General features: G+C 38.8%; 1 protein-coding gene across 1 annotated transcript in view; it reads right to left on the bottom strand.

The window, feature by feature from the left end:
* LOC107588271 (kinesin-like protein KIF13B) overlaps positions 1-19,452 on the bottom strand; it is a 26,982-nt gene extending 7,530 nt beyond the window's left edge. The window contains exons 1-29 of the mRNA XM_016276302.1: positions 19,158-19,452; positions 18,965-19,025; positions 18,319-18,411; positions 17,994-18,174; positions 17,818-17,905; positions 17,055-17,189; positions 12,866-12,978; positions 10,623-10,734; positions 10,239-10,451; positions 10,044-10,154; positions 9,761-9,895; positions 9,129-9,259; positions 8,748-8,834; positions 8,437-8,624; positions 7,728-7,986; positions 7,462-7,624; positions 7,121-7,267; positions 5,517-5,666; positions 5,131-5,256; positions 4,758-4,931; positions 3,188-3,345; positions 2,918-3,050; positions 2,428-2,574; positions 2,310-2,339; positions 1,919-2,018; positions 1,101-1,227; positions 737-792; positions 469-593; positions 206-382 (exon numbers count right to left, since the gene is read on the bottom strand). Coding sequence (XP_016131788.1) covers positions 206-382; positions 469-593; positions 737-792; positions 1,101-1,227; positions 1,919-2,018; positions 2,310-2,339; positions 2,428-2,574; positions 2,918-3,050; positions 3,188-3,345; positions 4,758-4,931; positions 5,131-5,256; positions 5,517-5,666; positions 7,121-7,267; positions 7,462-7,624; positions 7,728-7,986; positions 8,437-8,624; positions 8,748-8,834; positions 9,129-9,259; positions 9,761-9,895; positions 10,044-10,154; positions 10,239-10,451; positions 10,623-10,734; positions 12,866-12,978; positions 17,055-17,189; positions 17,818-17,905; positions 17,994-18,174; positions 18,319-18,411; positions 18,965-19,025; positions 19,158-19,202 — 3,765 coding nt within the window. The 5' untranslated portion in view covers positions 19,203-19,452. The remainder of the gene's footprint in view (positions 1-205; positions 383-468; positions 594-736; positions 793-1,100; positions 1,228-1,918; positions 2,019-2,309; positions 2,340-2,427; positions 2,575-2,917; positions 3,051-3,187; positions 3,346-4,757; positions 4,932-5,130; positions 5,257-5,516; positions 5,667-7,120; positions 7,268-7,461; positions 7,625-7,727; positions 7,987-8,436; positions 8,625-8,747; positions 8,835-9,128; positions 9,260-9,760; positions 9,896-10,043; positions 10,155-10,238; positions 10,452-10,622; positions 10,735-12,865; positions 12,979-17,054; positions 17,190-17,817; positions 17,906-17,993; positions 18,175-18,318; positions 18,412-18,964; positions 19,026-19,157) is intronic.
* Between the last annotated feature and the right edge of the window lie 5,098 nt (positions 19,453-24,550).

Genomic DNA, 24,550 nt, shown 5'->3' with positions numbered 1-24,550 from the left:
TATATATATATATATGCAGAGATAATTTTCATATCTAAAGCTTGAAATTCCATAAGAAGTATAAGGTTTATATCAACCATGCACCAAAAATATATGCCACAGCTGTATGTAAAGCTGACCTAACTGTAGAAAAGTGTAAAAAGACACTTTTCTTTTCTTCAGCTCTGATGATAGTGTAGGTCATACAAAGAAGCCCATGCCGCACCTGTCGTCCAGTGAGGTTCACACAGATGCGTTTGCGCAGGACTAGCTGCATCTCTGCAGGGTGGCTGAGCTGCACCATGGTGCGGACAATCAAGTATACTCTCTGATCTGGAGCAGCACCTCGACTCAGCTGTGGACATTCATGAACCGTGGAGTCCCAAGAAGCTTCGGCTTTCACCTGGAAGAAAAATTGTTTTTAATACATTCCTTTAAAATCAACTAGGGAGCCTCAGAGCCCTGAGGGTGCGTAGGTCATATTCACACCTCTCCATCATAGTGTTTGACAATCTGAAGGTCAAAAAATTCATCCTCGTCTTCAGAAATAAGCATGGCGTCCCAGCCGCCCGCCTCGGGAACGTCTAGGTTTTCCTGAGAGCTGAAGTCGTAAGCTGGAGGAAGGAAGAACAGAAACACAGGAAGAACGAGTGTGAAAATGAGCGTTAAGATAAATAGAGCTTGCAGTGGAAGAAAGGTCACAGAGGACATTCCTGCAGAGAACATTGCTGTTCTTCAGCAAGCACGAAAAACATACCGCTCAGGTCGAGGAAGAGCACTGGAATGTGAGTTTCCATCCCAGGCACTGGTACCCTGCCAAGAGAGACATAAATCAACCCGTGGCCCAAATACTCATGACTAAATATTTGTAAAAATGATACTGATACTGACATTCATTAAACAAACAAAGCCTCAAATCCAAATATCAATATATTAAATTACATTTTAAGGATTATAACAACCTCCCTAAAATGCAAACTACATAAATCGAAGCTAAACTGACATTAAATATCATTCAAACCTCTGACAGACAACAAGTTTACCAGCTATCTATAACATTAACTGATTTAAGTGTTCAGATTAAATGCTAATTATTCAGTATGGTTGTAGCAGTGCTGTACCACTCAGCAGGAGCTCCTGGTATTCCACTGCCAGCAGAGGGCACCATCACTGCATTTCTCTCTTCTGTAAGTGTCAGACGCCACTCCAGCAGCTGGGCCTCCCGCTCCACATCATCCTCAGACTTATCTGGTCATAGAGAGCAAACTAGTCACCAATGCTTCCTCTAATTTAATGTGACGCAAAATCCATTTCTGCAGAGAAGTTCCTTTAAGCGTATATAAATGTTCTAATTTTATCTTAATTATAATCTAAATAATACTTTTTTTTTTTACTTTATTAAAAAAATTCTATAATATTTTAAATATATAAATAATATTTATAAAACAAACATTAATAATTCTATTAAATATGTAAATGCATCTCTACTCATCTATAAAAGTATTATTTAATTTTATAATAACATTAAAAAAAAATTTTTTTTAATAATCAATGGACATGCAGCGATAAAACGCTGCCCAATCATTGTAGCTCTGACTCAGTCAAATCTCTAGCTTTTTCCCCACCTGTTTTTGATCTTGCATTATTTTATTTTTTGGCCAGCAAAGGAACAAAAAGGAGCTATGTCGGATTTTGGACCAATGCATCATGTGATACAAACAGAAACAACATCCAAAATCAGATCCACATTTCTTCTGTCTGCATCTGTATCTAATCAATCTGCTTGCTTCTCAAAGACAGTGATGGGTAGCTACATGAGCTCCACAAACAAGGAAAGAACAAAGCTAATTAGCAACAAACTAAAGAGAGGAAAGCACTATTTTATAGTCTATTACTGAGCTGAGACTAAAAACAGTACGTGTCTCTATCTGGTTTTTACCTGTTTTGCTGACCAAAGTCTGAAGATGTTGGTCCAGATACTCTTGCCTCTTAGTGAGAGCAGTGAGCCACTGATGTCGCAGACGCTCCAAATCTTGCTCCTACAGGATGATGGACAAATGCATAAACACAAATGCTGCTATTGCTTAAAGGGCTTTTATGCCTTTAAATGGGCAGGACAGAGGAGAAAGACAGGAAAGACGTAAGAGGGAGAGACAGGAATAGGATAAGGAAATGATGCAGAATGGATTCAAAACTGAATCTCAGCAAGAAAATAATAATAATAATAATAATAATAAAATAAATAAATAAAATAAAATAAAATAAAATAACATACTTAAAATGTATTAACTAAAAGTCAATGTCATAAATGTATTGACAACCAAACATACCTGATAACTGTCCATTTCATCGCCCTCAAGCTACAAAAGAAAAACAATATAAACGTTATAGACTCTCAAGACAACATTCTGCTAAATGCTAAAAGTTCAGGTGAAAAAGAACCTTTACCTCTTGTGGCTCATTGTTTTTAGTCATCTGCACCTGCCTGATCTCCACACAGCCGATGGACACTCCCAGAATAATCTCTGCTATCAAAGGCATTGTGCCGGAGTCCTGCACTGAACGTACCTCCACCTGAATCCGCCGAGACTGGCCCTGAGTAAGACACACTGAAACAGTTAATACCCCATGACAAAAACCCTAAAGCAAAATGCTAAGCAACTGGGTTGATAGAATAACAGCACAAGTAAAATACAGAGTTCACATGCCTAGGAGTCGAAAATAAATCTACCAAAACAAGCAACAGAGTTTGCTCAAAGCAAGCAGTCAAGAACATCTCGTTATCATCTGCTTCGAACATGTGACTAAAAAAAGTTCATAAGGTTATTTCATGCTATGCTTTATTCTAATCGTAATAAACAACTATAGACAGCAGCTGTGGGCTGACAGACTTGCAGTGGTATCATTTATAACCATGCAGGAACATGAGGTTTCTGACCTGTTTAAGCTGGAAGATGCCCCCCGTGCGAACATCTCGTGCTGGCACCACCTCCACGGGCATGTACTCTCCGTTCTCATTCAGCTCCAGAATCTGCACCCACATCTCCAACTTGCGTGTTACCTCGCTCCACCTGAGGACACATAAAAGTCAAAGCAGTTCAAAAACAGGAAGCAGATCATTAGATATAAGATGTTCTCTACATTTCTGAATGTTCATATCAGTATAATCGGATAATTACAGGGGGCTGAAGCTCAATTTTCTGCTCACCTGTCACGTAAAGTGCGTGTTTTGGCCTGGATGATGCTGAGGTCCCACAGCGCGGGGTTCCTGCCTGGATCAGCCTGCCTGTGTCCGTATACCTCGATGGCTACGGCACCCTCTGTTAAATACTCGATAAATTCCTCTGTTACAGTCACAGCATGCTCCTACAGTACAGAGAGTAAGGCACAAGTAAACATGTTAACAATTTCTTGATAACTCCTGTGTTAAAGGGTTAGTTCACCCAAAAATGAAAATTAAGCTGCATTTTACTCACCCCCGAGGCATCCTAGGTGTATATGACTTTCTTCTTTTAGACGAATCCAGTCGGAGTTATATAAAAAATTTTCTTTGATATTTCAAGCTCTATCATTGCAGTCAGCGGGTGTTGCATTGCTTCAGTCCAAAAGAAGTTAAATAAAAAGCGCCCATCCATAAAAAAAAAAGTGTCTCACACAGCTCCAGGGGGTGAACAAAGGCCTCCTGTAGCGAATCGATGTGTTTTTGTAAGAAAAATATCCATATTCAAAACGTAATAATCACTTTAATCTTTTATTGCGCTCACGGTTGTAAACGGAAGCATTCCGGCCGGATGACGTATGAGGTCAACTTTGCGCATGCGCCGCTCAGAAGTGACACACGCGGAAATTTTTTATATAACTCCGACTGGATTCGTCTGAAAGAAGAAAGTCAGATACACCTAGGATGCCTCGGGGGTAAGTAAAACGCAGCCTAATTTTCATTTTTGGGTGAACTAACCCTTTAAGGGAATAGATAATCCAAAAATGAAAATGTACCCTCAGGCCATCCAAGATGTAATTTGTTTCTTCATGGGAACAGATTTGGAGAAATGAAGCATTACATCACTTGCTTACCGATGTGAAAGGGTGCCATCAGAATGAGAGTTTAAACCGCTGATAAAATCCACAAGTAATCCACACGACTCCAGTCTATCACGTGATGTCTTGTAAAGCAAAAGGTTTTTAACTTCAAAACATTGCTTCTGGTAAAATACGAGTCCTCCATCCATTATATTGCTTTCTCCAATGGAAAAAGTCATCTCGTGAGAAGACAACGGAGGATGGACTTTTTCACAGTAGGAAGCGTTATTATGGATTCTGGCCAGAAACAATGTTTGTAATTAAAATCATCTTGATAGACTTCTTACTTAAAAACATGCAGCTTTTCGCTTTACAAGAAGTTAATTGATGGACTAGAGTGGTGTGGATTATTTATGGATTATTATGATGTTTTTATCAGCTGTTTGGACTCTCATTCTGATGGTACACATTCATTACAGAGGATCCCTAGGTGAGCAAGTGATGCAATGCAAAATTTCTCTAAATCTGCTCCAATGAAGAAACAAACTCATCTACATCTTAGATGGTCTGATGTTGAGTAAATTTTCATTTTTGGGTCAACTATTCCTTTAATGAACAAAGATGCACAATTAACAACAGTTTTAAATGCTGAAGGTCAATATTAGTAATAATTCACAATTTGGGCTATGTTTGACAGGATTTCCTGGAGGGTAAATCACATTGTGCCTAATTTACTATCAGCTTGTCTTGACTCGTACCTTACAGCTGTCAAACACCACCATGCAGTGGGGGTCTTTGCTGCTGGAGAAGGAGGCAGAGGGATCCACTTCTGGAGCAACAATAATAGGCTCTGCTTGGTCCCAGAAAGAGTACTGACAGAAGACAAAATTGGAAAGGTACTGCGGGAGACCATTAGCCTGCAGGATCTTAATCTGTTTGAGAGAACATGGGTAAATTTAGCATGGGGTAAGATTTACATTTTAAATATAAACACAACATAATAGTAGACTGTGTTGTTATTATTAATTTGAGTTATTTTTAAAATATAATTTAAAACCAAAAACCTTGATATGACTAATTTTCTCAAACCTTACATGCACAAAACTTGCTTCTGTGAACTTCAGTACTCACCATATAGACCAGTTTGCGTTCCTGTACATCGCCGTCTGGGCTTCCATCACTGTCATCTCCTCCGGCTACACTGTCATCAAACCCTCCGCCCATTCTCATCACCTCCACGTGCAGCCGCCCGACAACCTGACACCAGCAACAAGTAAACAACACTTCACTGGTCCGCTGGAGATGAACTCTGGGTCTCATGCTTTATATGATGACTTAATTAGATTTTATTTCACAGATGAAACTGCACTCAATTTAATTTACATCCCATTTCATCTTCTGGAAGAAATTTCCTCAGAAATCTAATGAGTCAGTTAATGTGAAATATTCATAGCAAGTCAAACCCCTGATCATATTTGCTTGACTGCTGCAGGCAGATCTGAACACATCATCCTCACCTCTCCTTTCTGATTGATGATGGGAACCGCATATTGTAGCTTTACGTCATAGAACAGGCAGGAGAGGAAAACGTTGGCCACACCAATTAAACTGTGGTTCACCTGCTCATCGAAGAAAGGGTCGGCTCTCTTGAAGTACGAGCACATCACCTATGAGATGGAGAGAAAAACCACTCCTGTAGTGTTACCTTTTCATTTTTAATGGGACAGTATCGCTTTACAAGAAGTTAATTGATGGACTAGAGTGGTGTGGATTATTTATGGATTATTATGATGTTTTTATCAGCTGTTTGGACTCTCATTCTGATGGTACACATTCATTACAGAGGATCCCTAGGTGAGCAAGTGATGCAATGCAAAATTTCTCTAAATCTGCTCCAATGAAGAAACAAACTCATCTACATCTTAGATGGTCTGATGTTGAGTAAATTTTCATTTTTGGGTCAACTATTCCTTTAATGAACAAAGATGCACAATTAACAACAGTTTTAAATGCTGAAGGTCAATATTAGTAATAATTCACAATTTGGGCTATGTTTGACAGGATTTCCTGGAGGGTAAATCACATTGTGCCTAATTTACTATCAGCTTGTCTTGACTCGTACCTTACAGCTGTCAAACACCACCATGCAGTGGGGGTCTTTGCTGCTGGAGAAGGAGGCAGAGGGATCCACTTCTGGAGCAACAATAATAGGCTCTGCTTGGTCCCAGAAAGAGTACTGACAGAAGACAAAATTGGAAAGGTACTGCGGGAGACCATTAGCCTGCAGGATCTTAATCTGTTTGAGAGACATGGGTAAATTTAGCATGGGGTAAGATTTACATTTTAAATATAAACACAACATAATAGTAGACTGTGTTGTTATTATTAATTTGAGTTATTTTTAAAATATAATTTAAAACCAAAAACCTTGATATGACAAATTTTCTCAAACCTTACATGCACAAAACTTGCTTCTGTGAACTTCAGTACTCACCATATAGACCAGTTTGCGTTCCTGTACATCGCCGTCTGGGCTTCCATCACTGTCATCTCCTCCGGCTACACTGTCATCAAACCCTCCGCCCATTCTCATCACCTCCACGTGCAGCCGCCCGACAACCTGACACCAGCAACAAGTAAACAACACTTCACTGGTCCGCTGGAGATGAACTCTGGGTCTCATGCTTTATATGATGACTTAATTAGATTTTATTTCACAGATGAAACTGCACTCAATTTAATTTACATCCCATTTCATCTTCTGGAAGAAATTTCCTCAGAAATCTAATGAGTCAGTTAATGTGAAATATTCATAGCAAGTCAAACCCCTGATCATATTTGCTTGACTGCTGCAGGCAGATCTGAACACATCATCCTCACCTCTCCTTTCTGATTGATGATGGGAACCGCATATTGTAGCTTTACGTCATAGAACAGGCAGGAGAGGAAAACGTTGGCCACACCAATTAAACTGTGGTTCACCTGCTCATCGAAGAAAGGGTCGGCTCTCTTGAAGTACGAGCGCATCACCTATGAGATGAAGAGAAAAAAAACACGGCTATAGTGTCACCTTTTCATTTTTAATGGGACAGTATAGCATCTGTGAATAATAAGAGCTTACAGGGTTGTCCTCATCAAAGTCCTTCCACTCCTGATAAAGCTCTCTCATGTCCACTAGCCGGTTTTCCATCTTCTCAAGGGCCCATATTTGCTTCCCTTTGCCTTTCCTCCTCACTTGAATGGCAGGTTCGCTCAATACAGCATCTCGCTGAATACACAAACACAAAAATACTGATGAAGATATTGGTTCTTTTCAGTGCATGCAACATTTAATGGCATAACATTATGAATTCATGACTTTCTGCTCCAATTTAAGACCTTTTAACCTTAATTTGTAGAAGGGCGAATTAAGACTTTTTAAGACCTGCAGAAACCCTGATATTGCTCTAAAATGTGCCTGACCTTTCTGTTGGCATTAAGGTTTGCAGCAGGGATCTGTAGAGTTACTCTGTACTCGGTTCTCTTGTCCAGCTCTTCAGCGATGAAGTTCGCCTCCTGCACTAACAGATTAGCCCTTACAATCTGCTCCCTCAGTTTCCTCAAGCTCCGCGTCAGCACCACCTCCCTGGTGTCATCACAATAAGAGCATTACAACAAACTCACCATGTACCAAATTTTACCTTGGGAAAACAAAACACATTTGTTTCCACCAAAAATGTAAACCTCACCTCTCCTCGCTCCACTGGCGCAGGCGGTGCTGGGCGCTGGGTGATGATGACATTCCTCCCTGGCTCAGTCTCTCCCAGCTGCGGTAGTGCGGCTGCAAAGGCTGCGACTGCGGTATCTGCATGCTCTGTCTGTCTGGAGTCAGCTGTCTACGCAGCTGCTGCAGCTCCTGCTCGTACATCAGCCGCTGATGCTCAAGAGCGGTCCGCTTCTCCTCCTCATGTTGGCGCTCCAGAGACTGCAATACAGCCTGCATGGGGTCTGTAAGACAACAACAACAGAAAAATGTTACATCATTTTGGATCATGTTTTGGCTACTGTATCTTTAAGATTTAATGGTAAAGTACCTATTTTGATTGGCTAACCTTTTCACATGTGAAATGAGTAACATGCCTCCTTAAATGCTAAGTGTCCATATTTTTAATAGTAGCAATGTTTTACTTTTCATTACAGCTACACTAAAGTTTGGGGTCAGTAAGATTTTTTTGTAACAAATTAATACATTTATGTGCATCAAAAATGATAGTAAAGACATTTATAATGCAACAAAAGATTTTCATTTCAAATAAATGCTGTTCTTTTGAACTTTCTGTTCATTAAAAACCCTGAAAAAAAGCATCACAGCTTCCACAAAAATATTAAGCAACACAACTGTTTAAAATGAAGTCATATAAATGTTGTTTTTAAAGTAGGTGTGTGGCTAAAACTCACCGTTGCTGCCCAGAGCTTTCATCATGACTTCAGTCTGAGCAAACTCGTAGCTGAAGCTGACCTCACTGGACACCTCGCTGGCCGTGTCGCCCTCTCCATCCAGCTGCTCACTGCTGTTACTGTTCTTCATGTTCCCGCCCTCACCCTCCTCTTCCTCACCCCGCAAGCGCCGCTTTGGTAGGTTTATTCTGAAGATGCAGCAAATATAAAAAAAGGTCATAAAAAAAAAAAAGATAACCATAATGCACTTTCATGTACAAATACAGGAAGCCGCTAAGTGACATTCTTTAGTCTAGGGTAATACCACTGACCTGAAGAAGTGATTGTTTCCCCAAAGAATACGGTCACCATGGTGAAGTTGTTGCCGGCTGGTGACTGGAGATCCGTTCACACATGTTCTGCAACGGAGTCAAAATCAGGTTATTTTATAAAACTTTAGATTTAATATTTAAATCTAAACAGAGATTATGATTTGGCTGTTGTAATTCAGCACATGCGTTTTTATAGTTTAACTTACAGTATTACATTTTTAGATAAAAGTACCTGTCAAATGCATAAATGTAAATATACTATACATGCATAGTTCAAAGAAAGCCTGTGGGTAAGTTCTCTCCAGTTCATGGATTTATATTGAACCTGTGACCTTTTGGTTTACCCATCTCACATTTATACTAAAACCCTCGATGCATTACCTCGAGTTTCTGTAAGGGTTGAGAAAGACAGCTCCCTCAGGTGTGATGTTAATGACACAATGTTCTGCTTGGATACCCATTCCACATAGCTGGATGTCCTGTGAATCTGCTGATCCAACCTTAGTGTGTTCCTGCAAAACATCCCAGCATTAACTGCACATATCACATTACATCCACAGAGGCACAATCTACACTTAATGAATGCCACATTTTCAAGCACTAAATTATAAATTATACTATTATACATTACTGCAACACGAGGCCCATGACATCAGACAGCAACAAAAATGGCATTATTGTTTTTTTAACTACTAAATAAGTATTATTTAAAAACGTATTACTTACATATATACATATATATATATATATACATACATACATATATATATAAGAATAATATGTACATAATATTATAATATATATTTCATTACATAAAAACTTGTATAATAATATGCATGCATAACATTATAATATGTAATAAGTATCAAATAATAGTAATAATACTATTAGTATAATAATACTGCTAATGCATATGTACACACAATATACAAAACTCTTATCATAAAATAATTTTAAAAAACAAAATAAAATAAAAAAATAATATAAAATAAAATGAAATAGTTGTGCAATACCTTTAGATAATAAACCAATAGTTCATTAAGGGCAGGGTCGGCGTTGAGGTTGATCAGGAAGCACTTATCTTCTCCAACCTTGATACCAGATGACTGCAGAGAGATGCCAAGACTCTCCAGCTGTTTTTGTCTCTCCTGTGCAAAGAAAGAAAAACAATGCAAAAAGAACATAAGCGTCCTCTTCTGTGTTTGACGGATGATGTTATGGAAAATGAACTACAGAACATTCTAACATAAAAATTACAGTCCAGACAAAACAGCACAAATTGTTCGTTGTTGTTACTTGTGCAATTTCCTCAGTCTTCCTCAGCTTCTCTTCCCAGGTGACTGTCATCTCCTGTATCAATTTTTCAGATTCCTCCAGTCTCTCCTTCAGATCTGGTGCCTTCATAGACTGTGGAGGAACATGACAGGTTCTTAACATATAGTTTTTGACTTTTTGCCACGTCACACTAAGAAAACGATATAAAGTGTCTACCTCAGCCTGCGTCAGCTGATCTCGCAGTTTCTCCACCTCCTCTCGGAGTTCCCGGATAATCCTGGCATTGGGGTCTTCGTTGACCACGGCGTGGTTGACGATGCTCTTTGCTCGGTCTGCATAGCGTAACGTTGACAGCGTCTCATCATAATTATCTGCCGCAGGACTTACAGTGGCAACCATAGCAGTCCGACTGTTTCCACCCAGACTGTCCTGCGGTTGCACCAGAAGGACAAACTTTAAACATCAATGCACTGGACAGAGCGGTCACTTTCCAGAGATTATACATTCAAAAGTGTGTGGATGGAACTGGATTGGAAAACTTTTAAAATACTGTGGAAATTCCCCTTCCCGGTGTTTACTGGACAGAATGAGTGTTCGTACCTTGAGCAGCCATGTCAGCACCGAATCTCTGTAGGGCACAAACTTGTTCTTGTTCTTTCCAGCACCCTGCTCTGCCAGAGCTGAGATCACCAAACCCAGAGTGGTTAAAGACCTGTCCGGTGTGCAGAGGAAAGATAGAAATGGAAAAAAATAAATGAGAAAGAAACAGACCAAGGAAAAAGACACACTTCTCACACAGAAATATGCACTGGCAGGCCAAAAAGCCTTCACCAGACCCTTCTCAGAACAAACTGTGCCCGTAAATGTAGCCATTTTAACAAGTCTTATTCTCCACAGAATAAAACCTACCTCTCAGAACAGAAAAACAATCAGAATCGGAAAGAGCTTTATTGCCAGGTATGTTTACACATACGAGGAATTTGTTATGGTGACAGAAGCTTCTCCAGCACAAACAGAATGACAGTGACAAGTCACACAGATAATAAAAATAGAATAAGTAACATGAAATAGCAATATACAACAAATCTTAGAAGAAAAACACAATATACAAAATAGACAATAGATGGTATTTGTGTGTACAGGTGTGTTATGTACAAATGCAAGGAAAAGTAAATAAGAAGTATGTGTTAAATAAATAAATGTAGAAATAGTGTTGTGTATTGCATGTTTATTGTAAAGTTAACTGTTCATGAGATGGATTGAACTGTTCTTATGCCTGGCTGTTCTGGTGCAGTGCCGATCAGACGGCAACAGTTCAAAGAGGAAGTGGCCTGGGTGTTAGGGGTCCAGAATGATTTTGCCAGTGCTTTTACTCGCTCTGGATGAGTACAGTTCTTGTAGAGTGGGGAGGGTTGAGTACCAGTGATATCCACTGTAGTCTTCGGAGGTCAATTTTGGTCGCTGAGCTGATCCAGACAGTTATAAAAGTGTAGAGGATGGATTCAATGACTGCGGAGTAGAACTGTTTCAGCAGCTCCTGTGGCAGGTTGAACTTCCTCAGTTGGTGAAGGAAGTACAGCCTCTGCTGGTCTTTTTTGACAATGGAGTCTATGTGGAACTCCCACTTCAGGTCCTGAGAGATGGTGGTGCCCAGGAATCTGAATGACTCTACTGTTGCTACAGTGCTGTTCATGATGGTGAGTGGGGGGGTCTTTCAAATGACTTCAAGACCACAAACATTAAAGCAACAGGTCTGTAGTCATTTAGTCCTGCGATTTAGTTCTGCGAAGGGGGGTTGGTGGAGGTGTTAATGGATCCATGGAGAGAGGGTCAGAATGTGTGTGAGGTGTGAGACAGGGTTTTTCAAATCTGCAATAGAACTTCGGCCAGTTGTTGATTCAACACAGTGCTCGGGGGTGGTGTTTTATAATTAGTGATGTCTTTCAGTCCTTTCCACACTGAAGCAGGGTCACTGTCAGAAAACTGGATTCACACTTTGTCAGTGTGTTTTTGTCCTGTTTATACAAGACTCTGTCCCCTCTTTCTGTAAGCATCTTCTTCGGCCTGACGGAGCTGTCGGAGTTTTGCAGTGAACCATGGTTTGTCGTTGTTGTAAGTTAAATGACTGAATGCACATATCCTCACAGAAACTAATGTAAACACCACAAACCATAAATCAAATCAACTAAAATATATTCTTAGATGACTAAAACATCCAGACACAATATTAGTGGTGAGCTTCACACTGTAAATGAAGATTATGTCTACACAGCTTACACAATTTATTTCAAAACAGTTATTTTCCATGACATGTCATTTTTAAGAGGCAAAGCACCCATCCAACAGAAAAGGAAACGCCTCAATTCAATGCCATAGGAAAATATTCAGAGGTGACTAAGACATTCATAGACTAGATTAATCTCTTGTCTGGGTCACATTTTACCCCTAAATTGAAAGGAAAAAATGTATAAATTTATGCATGAAGAAAATGAAGATGATTTTTGGAGCTTGTAATTGTTTTTTCCCCCATTATTATTAATAAATAATTCACAATGAATGTGATGTGATGCGATATAAGATATCATATAATATAATATAAAATATAATAAAATAATGCATTTAGTTGTCAAAAAAAATGTGTCCCCATGCAGAAAAAACTTTTATAGGCTTCAAGTTAAACATAATTTTTTATTTTTTGGGCCACAATATGAATTGGACTTGTTCTTGACAGGTTTCTTAAGATTCATGCAAAGCCTCTGTAGGTTGGTACATTAAGCGAAAAAAAAGTACTAAGACAAAAACAAAAAAAGGCATCATGCAGAATGAGTCAACGTTGCACACACTTGTTAATGTTGCTGCCTTCCTTGAGCCGCTCGCCTGCAGCGCCTGTCTTTGCAGCTCTCTCACTTCCTGCCAGGTCCACCAAACTCAGCTTACTAACCTTTTCACCACTTGTCTGTAGAGAGAAAAAAAAGGACAAAAAAAATTAGAGACGCTACGTTCAAAATTTAATACTGCCTACTATTTTTTTTTTTTTACCAAATAGGATGTCACATGACCTTATGTTTCCATGATTGGCACCTAGACATCCTGGAAATAAACAGTGAAATAGCGGTGGCGGGAACTAATTAAAAAAGCAACATAATAATCCCTCACTACTGAACATTTCCATGGTTGTCAAGCCTGTCTGTGCTTGTCCTCCCTAGAAACCCAGGGAAACGGCTTTAAACATTCAATTTGTGTATGAATGGCCACACTGGACAAATTCTGGTTAGCTGTCCTATATTAAGAAGGAACAATGGCAAGAGAGGCTATAGCGGGCCATAGACAAGCATCTATTGTTTTCCCCTCTATTGCACAGCACTGGAGCAGTATGTGGGGTGGAGTTCCTTTATGTGCCCCAGCATCAGACCCTACTGTACACAATCCCCCTGTGTTAGCATCAGAGATGAGGTTTAATTGAGAGGAGAGGCAGAGAGATGTGAGCGTGAGCTGAGAGGACATGGGAAGTCGTGAGGGGGGCTGGGAGCTGGACACAGATTAGAGTGCATTAAAACAACAAAGAGTGTCCTTGTGCTGCAAAAGCTTCAGGCTCCTCGTGCACATTGGCTTTGTGAGTTCACTTGTTAATCTATAATCAGCTATTTAAAAGAGACATATTCTGCACTTTTAAGTTCTAAACTCACTTACATTGCCTCAAGGTACTTCATGACACACTTCCACCTTCCCGTTGACCTTTAGAATTAAAAGGGCTGCTCTTGCTTCTGTACCTTTAAGACTTCTAAATAGGGCTGGTCGATTAAACGATAACAATTAAATTTTCCTCGATAAAACAATAACAAGAGATCGATAAATGTTCAATATAATGTTTATGCACCAAAAGCGGAACGAATCAGTGCTACTCATTTGAACCGTGCCACACGAACCATTTATCCATTTGTCTAAAAGTTCAAATGGTAGCGCAGCCCGAGCTTACTAGAGCAGATGCGTTCACTCGCTGATAAGTCTCAGTCACGCGAGCACTAAAAAGCACTTTGAGATCCAGTGTGAAGCGCTTGAACTCAGTGAAGAATACAAATGACTGCCCAGAAAACCCCAGCAACCTTAAAGTCATGCACTTACCCCTCATAACTCCTTAGAAACTACATAGCAACACCCTGACAACCACCCAGATGTTGTTATTATTAACCTTCTAGCTATCCATTAACCCCTCATCATACCTTAGAAACTGCATAGCAACACCCTGACAACCCCTCAGGACACCATAGCAATCATATAACTATGCGCATATGCCTTTACAACACCTTTATGAACTATATTGCAACACCCTGACCACCACTCAGAACACCCTAGCAACTGCACAACAATGCCCTGAAAACCAACTAAAACACACTAGCAAACACATAGCTATGCACTAACCACTCAGAACATCTTTGCAATTCCATAGTAATATCCTGACAACTAAACAGAACATTTTAGCAACCACATATATATGCACTAAACACTCAGAAACTGCATAGCAATGCCCTGGCAACCACATAGCTGTACATTAACACCTCAGAACACCATAGCAACTGTGCAGCAATGCCCCCAAAACCACCTAAACACCCTAGCAAACATATAGCAACAGTATGCAATAGTCCCCCCAGAACACCTTAGCAACTGCATAGCAACGTACTGGAAAACACCCAGAACACCTAAGCAACCGCCTAGCTAGGCACAAACCCCTCAGATCACCATAGCAAACCACTTAGAACACCCTTGCAACCACATAGTTAAGCATTAACCACTCAGAACACCTAAGCAACTTCATAGCAACATCCCTGACAACCAATCAGAACACCTCAGCAACCGCATAGTTATGCAGTAGCCTAGCAACTGCATAGTAATGCCCTGGCAACCCCTCCGAACATCTTAGCAACTGCATAGCAATACTCTAGGAGAACACGCTAGTGTTGGATAGTGGTGAGTTTACACAGTCAAGCAAAGACAATGTGAAAATCTAGTTTCTAAGGAGCTGTTTTCCATAATATGCTAAACACAGATTTTAATACAAAAGAATATGGAAATCAAAGGATATCTATTGCCTCACATTTCCCCACAGCGCTGTTTGCATGGAAAACCACAGCATGCGAAAGACAGCACTGATGACTGCGCTGGAAAAATACACACATCATTACTTATCGATGGCTGAGATGACAAACACCACATACATAAGGGCTGTGTTCGGTGCACGTGTGTGTGCATGCAGGCTAAATTTTCATCATTGCTCTGTTTTAGTGACAACATGCTAAGTTTAGATCTCTGCTGTAGTCTTGCACCTGTTGAGTGACCAGCACAGTCCAGGCCCTGATGAATTATAGATCAGGGACTGGACAAGAGTGGAGTCAGGTGGTCATGTCATACGGCACAAAAGAAAAGCACAGTGACACCAGGACAGAGCAAGAGGAGATCAGCTGTCTTCTAAACTTGGACACACTATAATTTATTCATCAATTTTCCTGCCATTTGCATGAGCTCTTTCCATGCACACGATAAAGCCGATAAGGGAAGGTTTACGTGGTCCAGAGTGCACTTAATGGTACAGTGACTAAGATCTTTGGAGATGCATAAATTAAATGACTTATGCGATATTATAAATAGGAAACAACCTGTAATGATCCAAAGTGGATGGAACAAAAGCAAAATAAAAATATAAAAGTCGGGCCAAATACCAAAACAAACTTGTAGCCAATCAGCAGTAAGGGGCGTGTCTACTCATGATGCAGAGGAGAGAGCGCTCAGTGCACAGGACGGACATTAGCCGAGCTGAGCAACAGAAAGATAGAGATGGCGGATAAAAAACAAAAGAGGCAAACATCTGCGGAACAAAAGAGGGCTTACGATAAGGCAAGAAGTAGGACCCGTGTAAATATCGGATCAGCTTTCCAGCGCTGGAGAGAACTCAAGGACCGGAAGGCCTGCGATCGGACGCCGAGGTTGCTTTGTTTCTTCTAGATAGGTGAGTAACACCATGTTTACACCGGACGCGACAGTTGTCACACCGCAACAGCTAAAGTCTGTCTACAATGGACGAGACAAAGCGACCGTTCAAAATCATTTGAAATTTGTGTCAATATATCATAAATAGAACGCAGCAGCAGTTTTCTATCGGAGATTTGTCGTGCCGCGCCGCACACAGTGTAGACAGCATCACTGATTAGTGTAGACAGCATCACGTGCCGTGCCGCTCGCATCCGGTGTAGACACGGTGTAACATTGGTTTTGCTTTGTTTCACAGAACTAATCGTTGCCTGGGTTGCGTACGTATGTGTGGTGGCGGAGCTATCAAAATAGGGGTGATAGGGTTTGTTTTGGTGATTTCAAATGTCAACATTGGCTACCAGAAATTACTTAGCCCACCTTTAAGACTTAACACTGGACTGTGCCATCACAGTTCCACATCAGCTGATAAAAGGTATTTAATACATCCATAAGAGATCATCAGGGCTGGACACAATGACTTCTCTCAATCTTCTCCTTCCTGCAGTACGTGGCTTTATTTCATGAGGACCTTGCAAGAATATTCAAGGTCTGAGTTTTATCATCAAACAGCAGAATCAGGACTCTTCCCAAAATAAATTACCCAAACATGGATTTCCTTGCTCTTTTCAATTAATTAAGAGAGTTTGAGGACAGACTCTTGATGCTCCCAACCAAGGCAACCCAGACCATGTTCAATACCAAAGCTGCAATAACTTGCAATTGCAATTGTAATAACTTTGCTGCAATTGCTGGTATGCAAAGGTTAGCCAATAATAAAGGTAATTTACAAGAAGTCTAAAAATCTGCAGTAGTAAAAGCTAAGGGTGGAAAATTTAAATCATTTTGAGTTTTATGGTGCAAGAAACTTTAACTAACATAAGTGGACTTTGGTGAAAAAATAAAACGTAGGGTGTGACCCATTTAAGCGATTTTCCACTTGTATTATGTTGCATCTAAATCTTAATCTATGAAAATCAGCTTTAAAACAGTGTGTGTAAGTGTCCTTACCCCCGACTGAAGGTCCTTCAGTGTGTGCGTGAGGATGATATTGAAAACTGCATGGGAGCGACTGCTCTCCTCATTCATATTGGTGGCCGCCACAGTGCGGGATTTATTTCCCTCAGACATCAAGGACTCAATGTCCTTTGGGTTGAAGAAGGGACACGATTAGAATCTCAGACATGCTTTAAAGGTCAGAAACACTGCACACTTATGCATACTTAATTTTTGTAAAAAAAAAAATACATTAAAAAAAACAAAGCAAAGATGTCCTGAATATGGCCTCTAAAAATAAGGCAGGCATAATTCTGATGAATTACGGTTATGAATTATGGCATGGTTTTGAACTGAGTTAAACAGGACTTCCACAAAGATCATCTACGGAATCTGTGGAATTCTACAGAACGGATTTAAATTTAGAAAAATATGTTAATCCAATGTATTTAACACATTAAACTCAATATATTTTAGTAGAATTAAAAGAATTGTGCAAAAATTCACAGAAATCTGCTTTTTGGGTTCCGTAAGTTCTTTTTGAGTTTGATAAGACCAAAACATTCAGCAGTGACACATTATGTATAGTACACATATTGTAAGCGGACTACAAACATTCCTACAGTGGGATTTGCTAAGCATCAAATGCAGACCCTAAGAGGGGATAATTGAGCCACATGATCAACTGAACGACAGAATATATTGTAAAAAAGGTGAAAGAGCAATCATTGAGTAAAGTGCATGTCATTGCACCAATAAAGATATCCTATTTTGTTACCTTGTAACTTTCTACCGCAAGCCTTGATAGACCATCGACATAAGGCCCCAAAACTTTATGTTCTCTCACTCTCAAGGCCTGCCGACTCCTGTGGGAACAAACTGATATTGTGTCAGATCGACATCTACAGCAAGAGTAAAGCTCAGATATTAAACATGAGACACAATAGGCTTCACCCTTTGGGGTCCAAGAGGTCCCGAACTTTCTCGTTGTAGATTTCCATATAAGAGACTTCCACGGTGAAGCTCTCTTCCTCTCGCTGGTGTTGCACGGTCCGCTCAAACAAAGAACTGCAGAGTCTGGGGATCAGACCAGGCTGGTCCACCGAACCCATCATGGTGTACGACTTCCCCGAGCCTGAGGGAAATGACATGTTCGAATGTTAAATAATTATTACTTAACATAAAGAATCACAGTACAAAAGAAAACGTGTTGTGTTAAGAATGCTTTAAAAAAAAAAAAAAAACGAAAAAAGGTCACTGTGAAAAAAGAATTACTCACCAGTCTGCCCATATGCAAAAATACAGGCGTTGTAACCCTGAAAGGCATTGTGCAAAAGACTCTCGCCAAGGCACTGAAACACTACATCTTGGCCTGTTAAAATATGATTAAATGACAATTAAGATTGAAGTCTACAAATGTTAATTTTATAAAAACCTGTCCATTTCCAAGCGATATGTCACTCTGAAATGACAATAAAGGTAAACTAAGTTTATGGTTCTAAAAATAGTCTCAGAATGATTCATCATGTGAAGGAGAGAAACAGAGGAAAACAGGAGAAACCATGCATGGCTGTGTTGAAGTACATGATGAATATCTAATCAAATACAGTTAAAAAACATGCCATAATGAAAAAAAATTATTGCCCTAAAAATAATTGTTGTTTTTTTATCATCACGTTCTGTCATGTAGCTAGAGTGCCATGACTTGAAATTGTACTGTAAACCTCAAGGTGACACACTGTTGATTTTCTGGAAAAACCTTGTTAGTACAAATGATCTTGATGTGTAAACAAAACCTTTTCTTCACAAGCACCACCAGCACCAGCGCAAGAACTATCCTAACAAGATGATACAGATGAGATACTTGGTACTGAACCAAGAAATAAACAAAGTGGCTTCTTCAAGAAGGGTTTTTAGAAACTGACCAGCAAACTTCTCCGTTTCCGACTCATCCATCGACCAAAAACAGTAGTCATAGGCGAAGGTCTTGACAAAAGAGAGACAGATAGATAAAGAAATAAATATAACTGTGCGTTTCCTTTTGTTCTATTCATATAAAACTTGTATTTTGTATGATGTAAGCATGTTCATTTTAGACAGAAATGAGGGTCATCATACCTTTGGCTGACCCCTGCTGCAAGATGATCCAAGTAGAGGGTGCATATGGGAAAAGATAGAAAAACAGAGCTTGTGTTAAAACAAATCATCTATGAATGTATTTTAAAAGAAAGCACAATTACAATGTGGCTAGGCTGAAGTACAAGATGACAAGTAAGACGGTATTAAAACTTTGGATGTGATATGATAATACTATTAATACCATTGTACATATACCAGGAATCAATATCATCGCATGTTTAGAAGAACACTGGAGTGCATAATATATACACTGGCAGCCAAAAATTTGTAATAATAAAATTTGTATATATATATATATTTTTTTTTTAGTCTCTTACTCTCACCAAGGCCAATTTTTTAAAATAAAGAAATACAGTAAACACAGTAATATTGCGAAAACTCATTGCAATTTAAAATAACTTGTTTTATATTCTAAATTCAGCTTTGTCATCATAGAAATACATTCGATTTTTATTTATATTCAAAATAGAAAAGTTATTTTAAACTGTAAAAATATTTCTCAATTTTTGGCAGACCGTGCATAACATTAGTTCATTTTCCCTGAATAATATCTGAGCTTTAATTATTCCAGGAAGTTCAGACAAGGTTTTTTTTTTTTTTTAAACACTAATTGTCAATTTTGTGGACCCACTGACTCGCAGCTGACCAAAATAGCATGTCATCACCATGAGCGCACTCAAACGGGGACTAGGAACTGGCAGCTCTACACACAATCACACATCCTGAGTGAGTCCATGTCATCAGTTGTACTTTGCTCAGTGGACCTGAACACAAACAGACCGTCTCTCACTGAGAAAGCCCTGCCGTTTACAGGGTAAATACACATTTGGAGCCCTGACTCAAAGTTGTGTTATCTGTAGAGGGCACCTCAATGGCTTTGCACAGCACTCTTGTGAACACAATGACCTATATAAGCATTATTGACAGACTGTGGGAACGAATTGAAGGATCCTAATCGTTCAGAGAGCACTGTGCCTTTCCAGGCCAAACTAATTAAATTCTGGTGTTGTTCTAGGTAATGCAAAAAACACTAATGCAAAACGCAAAGCTCTGTTCCAAACCATAGTGAGCTGCCTAAACAATGAACAGAATTGAGGGAAAATTCAAACTATTTTACCCAATATTTGTTTGTGCCATGAACTTGAGTATTGAGCTACTCATAAATTATTTAATACAAAATATTATTATTATAATGAAGAGTTAGAGTTATACTATTGTCCTTTTGTATGGAAATCTGTCATTTATAAATAATAATTTGTCATATATATATATATACACACACACGCACACATTTTATATATATATATAACTTAGCAAAATCAGTTAAATAGTCAGATCTATATGATAAATCACTGAAAGTAAAAAAAAATAAATAAGAGGGCTTGGTGGTGTCGGCTGAAAAGAAAAGTAATTATATTTTGATCCAAAATATGAAGAAAAACTTATTTAACTAATCTGTTTAAAAGTAAACATGGTCAATTTCAATTTAAAAACGACTTTAAGAATCTCATTACTAAAAACATCTATAATGTGGAATCTCCTGCACATATAACAAAAACTTATAATGACCATCTTTAGCAATGACGACCCGTTTTATGATCCCAATCTAGAAAATCTACATCCATGAGAGCTTATGGAAATCACCAAAGTGTGTACAGCCATGCAGTTACACAGCGAGCAAACGAACGAGCGAGGGATGGAAAGCTGGGGCAAAATATGCCTGGATTCAGTTCCAACGACCCCGGGCTCAGCTTGTCGTTTAAAATCAGGCCATGCCACACTTGCGTTATAAGTTGCACGATGACGTCCCCCCGTCACACCACGCTGAGAACTGAGAGAGATGTTGGCCCCTGAAGGAAGTGTCAGACTGAGCTTCATCTTGTGGTCCTGGAGGAGGTCTGGCAAACGGGGTGGACAAACACACATGGCGGATACTCGGAAAGCTGTTGTAGAGACAGCTGTATATCTGGAACACTAAAAATAATGCTTCTGAGTGACAATCCCTTAACTCTGGTATTGAAATAAAGATGTGGATATTCTTAGAAAATAATCCAATCTCTATATTATCAAAATCTAGCATCCATATCCTTTCATCTGTCACTGGAGGGCATAAATTGCGTCTTACAGATAACATATTTCAGAGTATAACAAATCAAATTTTATGCATCACAGGAAAATAATGCATGCTTTCCAAGACACCTAAAGGACAGATTACTCATTTTTGAGAAGGAGGTCTCTACCAAACCTCCACAGCCAAGGGTGTAGCTTGTAGTAGGTATATGTGTAATGGCAAATTAGTTCACTGGTTTGTGCGCTACACCCAGACTACTGCTCCTGCTGCCGGCACCTCCTTTCCCAAACACTCGTTACAAGCCCTAGTGACTTTGACCTTGTACTCTGGCAAAGCCTATACTAACTATACCCCTGGTTACATCTTATCATATCTGATTCGCCAACATGACAAATACGATGACGTGCAGTCTCTGATAGAATGGACAAAGTACTGAAATGAATCATTCCAAACAAATGACACTACTTAGTAATGTTTCTAATTTTATCCTTCTTTTATCCGTCTTCATCATTCTGAGCACAACTGTACAGTTGTTCCAATAACAAGCTACATGGCTGCTTTTTTGCTCATGCAACGTTGATTAAACATGCTCTGCTAAAGTCTTCTCTTATTTATGTCGGCCTGAGAATCTAAATCATTTTAGTGAATTGCTTCGTTTGGATGATAGGCGTGAATGAACCAGTTCAAATACATGATTCAGTGATGTCTTTATTGAAGCAAAATATTTACTACATTTCGACTCATTTATATAAGTAAGGTTTTTTTATTTTTTTTATTTAGTGTAAATGTATTTGTTTAAATTAATACGGTCACCATATATGTAATTTATATTTTTCTGTGCTAGAAAAATACTGCTCTGATTGCAGAATATACAGTAATCTGATATAACAAAAATTTTAATTAAATAAAAAAAACTAATTAAATAAAAAAACTATTTAAAAACATTAAAGAAATCAAAATAAAATAAATAAATATATTTGTAAATAAAAAACTTACAATTATTTTAAAATAAAATGAATCAATTAAAAAGAAAATAAACGGGTGTTTAGGTATAAGTTGACAAAATTGAAATGCATGTTTATCAGAACAGTTAGCAAAATAAAAATGAATTAATATATATTAAAACAATTACATAAAAATAAAATAAAAACAACAAAACAAAATAAAATACACAGGTGTACAAGTTGGAGAAAGTAAAATGAGTACTTTTTTTATCAGAGCAAAGTCAAATTCATGTTTTTAATTGTCCAATGACGGCGGCCATGACAACCTAAGGAAAGCTGGCAGCTGCTCCCAAGTTCCCAGTCTGGTTTCCAAACATTGCTGGGACTAACCCCACAATGCATCACTCTGTGTTGTTCTAACAAAGCTGTCCTGTACATCTGCACTGACTGGAATCGTCCCTGAGCCAACTGTACAAATGAAAAATGTGTATGCTGTGCCTCTACGCCTGTGCCTGTTTTCCCTACAGGAGACTGAGGCATGTGGTTATTATTACCCAAAAAATGCCTCAGTGACAGGTGAGACCAATCACTGAGAGACACTGAAGCTAGAACTGGGATCAGCGCTGCGGTGCTGTTAATCACACGAGTTCTCTCATGATGTCACCGAGTAGCCTCGCGAGTAATCTTGTACGTTGCTTTATGACATTGTTTTTGTCGGAGTGAGTCAGAGGCTTCGATATATGAGGCAGCACAGACTGAGCAGAGTCCTAAGCTGCTGGGGAAGACACAAACTCTCACTTTCTTTAGCAATTGCACACACAAAAACATTCATTTAGAAAGTGATGGTTTGGCAGCGTGCAGCAAAGTCTCTGAGCTCACATAAGACACTTCCCCCAAACCAGGAAAAATCTTGCAGTTAGGGCTGGACGAGCGTTAACAAAATTATATCCACATATAAATTCAGAAACCATTTTAAAGCAACAAGTTAAATACAGAAAAAAATACAGGAAAAAAGGCATGCTTTTTACAAAAAAAATACTAAGAAAAACAATTTAACAACCAAATTTTTTTAAATATCTACCATGCAAAAGTTTTTTTTTTTGGGGGGGGGGGGGAATAAATTGTAATTAATTTAAATGTAATTAATAAAAAAAATAAGTAATTTTAAACTGTAATAATATTTATATTTTTGATTAAATACATTTTTATTAAATATATTTTTATTTTATTGATTAAATAAATGCAGCCTTGGTAGCATAACCGACCTTCAAGAACTAATCATTGAATCACAAATAAATAATTTTCAACCAGATTACTAAATCCCGCCAGTGCAAAGAACTGGTTCACAAAAATGAATTTTATCTGACTTTGCTACTGACACTAATTAAATATCTTATACTACTTTAATGTTCGCAAGCTGTAATATAGAGAGGTAAACTAGTCTTTTCGGAATTTAATTGCAAAAATTTTAAAAACACTTTAATATTAATGCAATTTTTATGATCTAGGTTAACTCCATAGTTGCAAACAAAATATCAAACATAAAAAAACTGATATATTATCATCCAGCCTTACCCCCAGTTACTGCATATAAATCACTTTAGCTCACTGAAAGCATGAAGTAACGATACGTCAAATGAATGAATGAATAATTAAAAGTTTTGGCAAACACTGCCACAAAGGTCATTGGTTTGTAAAAAAATTAGACTTTGTTCGCTACACATTTACCACATAATAACAGCAAGTTCATCACAAATGGTTGCTACTTTTAATAGTTGCACTTTTATTATCCAAGGAACTGGATAATAAGGGGAGGAGGCTGCTATGAAAGACTGAGTCAACAGTGTCGTCCCTTCCCCCACTCGCTGTATCACTCCATTGGCGCTGCAAACAATGAGGAAATCACCACTCTGGCTTGGTGCTATAACAGTATACAAATGAAACCGAGACCAAAGCACCACAGGCGGGGGGAAAAAAAACACATTGACCCCACTGGAGGGAAAACCCTCCATTTACAGACTTAAAAGTGGTGGTTGATTTGAGTCTACAGTCTAGCATACAAGCCACTGGCCTCAATCTGTCTTTGAACTGTCTCAAACACACATTTAATTCCACCGCATTCAATCAGGCTTTCATGCAAACTCAGGGTGCATTCCAGAAACATGCTTGAGATTCCATTTTGAGCTAGTTAATGGATTCACTCATTGCCTCAGTCTCTAATATTCCTAATAGGCTTGAATGTCTCAGGAAAGCATTTCCAACAGAGAACCGTTTAAATCTCTTCCTTGAGAGTGCATTGACCACTCCGGAGCAAAGTGTCGACTCTGGGGCCAGGACTGTAAATCCCTATGTCTTTG

The sequence above is a fragment of the Sinocyclocheilus grahami genome, unplaced genomic scaffold (assembly GCF_001515645.1).
Source record: "Sinocyclocheilus grahami isolate Dianchi unplaced genomic scaffold, SAMN03320097.WGS_v1.1 scaffold101.1, whole genome shotgun sequence".
Lineage (NCBI taxonomy): Eukaryota > Metazoa > Chordata > Actinopteri > Cypriniformes > Cyprinidae > Sinocyclocheilus > Sinocyclocheilus grahami.
Note: the sequence above shows the minus strand (reverse complement) of the source record. Positions and strands in the feature narration are given on the sequence as shown.